The sequence below is a fragment of the Trifolium pratense genome, linkage group LG7, assembly GCF_020283565.1.
Source record: "Trifolium pratense cultivar HEN17-A07 linkage group LG7, ARS_RC_1.1, whole genome shotgun sequence".
Classification (NCBI taxonomy): Eukaryota; Viridiplantae; Streptophyta; class Magnoliopsida; order Fabales; family Fabaceae; genus Trifolium; species Trifolium pratense.
In genome coordinates, this window is record NC_060065.1 from 58,812,414 (window position 1) to 58,817,079 (window position 4,666).

The 4,666-nt window shown below is 35.4% G+C and overlaps 1 protein-coding gene across 1 annotated transcript; it reads right to left on the reverse strand.

The window, feature by feature from the left end:
- Positions 1-552: 552 nt before the first annotated feature.
- On the reverse strand, positions 553-4,061 carry LOC123899899 (U-box domain-containing protein 35-like). The gene is made up of 8 exons (XM_045951162.1): positions 3,946-4,061; positions 3,491-3,708; positions 3,328-3,373; positions 2,892-3,180; positions 2,516-2,617; positions 1,975-2,403; positions 1,032-1,820; positions 553-934 (listed from the first exon to the last, which is right to left on the reverse strand). Exons 2-8 carry the CDS (start codon positions 3,501-3,503, stop codon positions 848-850), a joined length of 1,755 nt encoding a protein of 584 aa, XP_045807118.1. The 5' UTR covers positions 3,504-3,708; positions 3,946-4,061; the 3' UTR covers positions 553-847.
- Positions 4,062-4,666: the final 605 nt, after the last annotated feature.

A 4,666-nucleotide genomic window follows, 5' to 3' on the forward strand; every position in this document is an offset into this window, starting at 1 on the left:
AGCGGTTAATCCACAGATTTTGAAGTATCCATTGATATTTATAGATATCCATGAATAATAATTTTTTTTACAAAAAATTGTGATTCTTGTAAAGAATTTTTATTTTAATTACTTGAAATTTGTTTATCTTCTCTCTAGAGAAACAAGAAAAAGATTATTAACACATAATAATATTCATACATTTCAGTTTCAATTTAACAACAAAAGTCAACACATTTATTCTTATTCTTTTCACTGAAATATAATACTATCCATACAATTCTGTTAAGAAAAAACTTCATACATTTCACTTCTAATCAAAACAAATAATTAAAAAGACTCTTTATATTTAATAACTAAGAATATTTATATAAATTTCTTATTTACTAACGAATATGGATATCCGCGGATACGAATACCATTAAATTCGCATCCGTATCCATTAACTATTGGGTAGTTGAAATATCCATTTATCATACCCACGAATATCCATTAGACTATTCAATCCGTGTCTGTTGCGGATTTTATTTGCTGATATCAACGAATACGAATATTTTTGCCATTCCTAATTCAAATATCACACCACTATACCAAACTTAGTAACTTTAAACGTTCACCAAATGAACATATTAAATTGTTAGTATTTGTACATTGTTAGTATTAGTATTATTTTTTTTACAAATAATAGAAAATTACTCTACAAACCCTAATATATATTTACATAATACTCCAAATTACATTTTGCTTGCTCTTTTCTAATTTAAATCACGGGTCTCATTTACGTCCCTACCTAGAACAAGATGTAACCATCTTGATTAATACGAATGAATACACTTATTATGGCTCCCTCCCCTGCATGTAAACCACCTTAAGGATTTTCTTCTGTTGGAGTTGATGAAGTGTGTGGACTTATTGAGCTTCCTGAATTTACAAGCTGTGGGTCGCTCATCACATCCTGTAAAATCAAACATCTCATCTCATTAGGTATTTAATTAATTAAGCATCATTAATTATTTAAATTAAAATAAAAATATAAAGAAATGAAAGAAAACCTGCTGCACAGAAACTTCACTGTGGTTGGGGGAAGGTTCAGCACTACCACTACCACTACTACTAAAAGTAATGCCTCCTCCTAAAAAGATGGGACCCATATTTTCTTCAGCAAACTCTCTGAGTTTAACAAGCTCAGGCAACACTACTTTGGCAAGGTCTGGGCGATCTTTTCGTCTGAGTTGTGCACAATTTACAGCTATATTTGCAAGGGTGAGGGATTCTTGAATGGGCCAGTGAGATAGAGATTGGTCAAGCATTTCCTCAAATGTGCCATTCTCAATAGACTGCTCAGCATGGTGAGCCAATCCCATTGGATGTCTTCCAGTTAATAACTGTAGAAATATAATCCCCAGAGAATATACGTCCGATTTCACACCAAGCATTCCTGTTTGCTGATACTCGGGATCAATATAACAGAATGTTCCCGCTGCTGATGTCATGCAACACTGTGTTACATTTTCAGCCATCACAGGGACCAGCCTTGCCAATCCAACATCACTAATCTTACATACATAATTCTGGTCCAGCAAAATGTTGCCGGGTTTCAAATCACGGTGCACCAAAGGTTCAGGCTTCGTCTGATGTAGGAATAGCAAGCCCGTGGCTATCTCTGCAGCAATCCGGAACCTCAGCTGCCAACACAGAACCCTACCACCCTTCTTTTTTCGATTTAGGCAATCTTCTAAGCTTCCATTCGCCATATATTCATAAACCAATATACCATATTCTGGACACGCTCCTAAAAGAAGCACCAAGTTTGGGTGGCGCATACAGCTCAGTATGTCAACCTGTGGAGGGATATCTAGCTATTAGAATATTCCACAGAATTATAGAAGGAAATTAACATGTCATGCTCAATTGCTCATGCTAGTGCCAAACAAATTAATACAAAATTAAGTAGTATAGAATTCAATTACTCATGTCCATGCACTTGTTGATCACCTCTTGCTGAAACTGTGATTTCCCTTGAGCCGCATCAGGACTTAAAACCTTCACGGCCACTGGAGTGTGATCAAGGTAACATTTATAAACAGGTCCATAACCACCTTCCCCAATTTTTAGTTTTTCAGAAAACATGTTTGTGGCGGCTTCAATCTCCTCAATACTGTATCTCCTATATCTTACATCAGTTTGGGCTAAATTATCCAATAGCTTCCTCATGTCCTCTGCTTCTTTAAGAGATTTAATTGGAACCCTTGATTTTCTATGTGATTCCACGTTTGCAATTTTTCTAGCTGCTTCAGCTGTTTCCATGGCTGCCTTACTTCTTGCTTTCTCTTTCTCTGCTATTGCCAGTGCAGCTTCTTGGGACAGTCGTGCCTCTTCTAATTTCTTTTCTTCTTCAATTTTCCAGTGGCTCATCTCCATTAACTATTATATACAGAGAAAACAAAAGAGTTGTATTACCAGTTACGATCACAATAGTTAGTAACACATCTAATCTAATCTATAAAGAAAGAGAAAAGGAACTATCAGATTTTACCTTGTTTTGTGCTGTAAGCGCTTCTCTGCATGCTGTATTGTACATTTCCATCGTTTGTTTTAACTCAAGCTTCAGCCTCCTCATATCAGCTTCCGTTTCATCCTAAATTTTTTAGCAAAAGGAAATGGATGATGCCATTAGTGGTCGGGTAATTTGATTCCATTTGTTTGTTCTTAGAAATATGAGTGAAAATGATCTCTAGAAGATAAGGTCTATTATTTATGCGTTCTTGATACAAATGAATGGATTGATATATTATGGTATAGGTATCTAAGTACATTTAATTCTGTTTGTCATGACATTGATATTTAATCAATTGAAATCACATATATCACATATATACATCTGCGTGTTAATTAGAAAGTGCAATGCTCACCATGTTCTGTGATGAATATGAAAATGATGTTCTACTGGTATCTTGTGATAAAGAGGTATCTGGTGAACCGGGGTCAGTGAACTTGATTCCCAATCGGTTGGATCCAAAACTACGATCTGAACTGGTAGAAACTCGTGAAGTTCGACCGGAGTCAATGTAGTCGTACAAAGAGGATGAACAAGCACTGCTTGGCCTCCCAGAGCTTACAAATGATATGTCTGTGTCTGATTCTGTGAAGTCTACGCATAACATTCCACTCGTGCCTCTTGCTCCTCTTCTAAATGGAGATCTGCTGGAAACGAAACCATGTTTACATTAATTGTCTGTGTCATATTATTCAAAACAGAAAGTACACATCCCTTTACCCACCCCCAAGCAAAAGGAATCTTATATGCTTGGAAATGTTGTTTTATATAATATAAAAAAGAAGACTTACCTCATGGATTCATCCTGCCAACCGTGAGGTTTCATCGACGTCCTGTCTGCCGCATACACACACATACATCCATGTGAACAAAACATGATTATTAACCTAGAACTGCAATAAGTAGTAAATAGCTTAGTTCTTTTAATTTACAGAAACAAACAAACAAACAAACCTCTCAAATTCATACGTCTAGAGCATATCTGATCTGCAGATTGATTTAAATCCTGATTATTTAGATTGTTATGTATATGGCTCAGAAGTGGGGAGGTATGTGGGGCCGGACGAGAAGAATTCCGAACTGATGAGATTTTACCCTTAGATATGACATAAACATTACAGAAATCTGGCGCCCCCTTTGATATGCTGCTTGGCGTACTTGATGACTTAAATCTGCACAAAAAAGGCCGCGCCACAATTAGCAACCTACACACACAACAAACACTGATCGATTTTCTTGGGAAATCTTCCTTACTAATTGCTGCTGCTATATAGATACAATTAACTTAGAGATAGATAGATAGATAGATAGATAGATAGATAGATAGATAGATAGATAGATAGATAGATAGATAGATAGATAGATAGATAGATAGATAGATAGATAGATAGATAGAGCACCTCACACACCTAATAAATCCATGCCTTGAAGGTGAACCAATGACCAAGTTCTCAATTGCAGCATGAGAAACATATTCGGTTATTGCTTTGACAACATCAGTGTCTTCAAGTAGGACATCGAGACATTGTATCTAACAAAATATTATATAATTAATCAATCAATTGTCGAGAAAATACATTTGTAATTTATATTTCCCTTAAAATTGAATTCATGGCAATGGTTAGATGTCTGGTTGCTCTGAATATCTTTGCATTGGCCTATTATAGTATTTATGGCCATGGATGAATTATAGATTGATAATTTTAACACATGGTGCACAATTATGGTTTTAAATCTTCAAGTTGTCACATGGACCAAATAAGCAATTGATTGATTAAAGGGAGATATAAAGTTAAAGTTGTGATTAGTCAGACCTACATCTTTGCGTGTGCAATAGCAATGGAAAGTAAGAAAGAGATCCTTGGTAGCGTTATCAAGTTGATTTCTCTGTGGAGATGATGCAGCTGAAGTACTGCCGACGTTGCATATAATGGCGGCCTCGCTACCTCCTGAAATGCAATGCATGCAGCAGTTATTTAAAATGATTATAATCATCAATAAAATTTTCAATTTCAGGTTAATTGAATAATTAATGTATCCGATAATAAATAACATAAGTGAATTTGTTAGTTATACATATATTAATTAAAGATATGATCAGAGGGAGGGAGGGAGTAAAAAAAACATGCA

Bases quoted from the DNA above. Each gene is read 5' to 3' on its own strand.
- LOC123899899 (XM_045951162.1), bottom strand. The intron at 3,181-3,327 runs GTAAGTCTTCTT...CGTTTCCAGCAG, and splicing joins TGGCAGGATGAATCCATGAG to ATCTCCATTTAGAAGAGGAG. The intron at 935-1,031 runs GTTTTCTTTCAT...TTGATTTTACAG, and splicing joins GTGAAGTTTCTGTGCAGCAG to GATGTGATGAGCGACCCACA.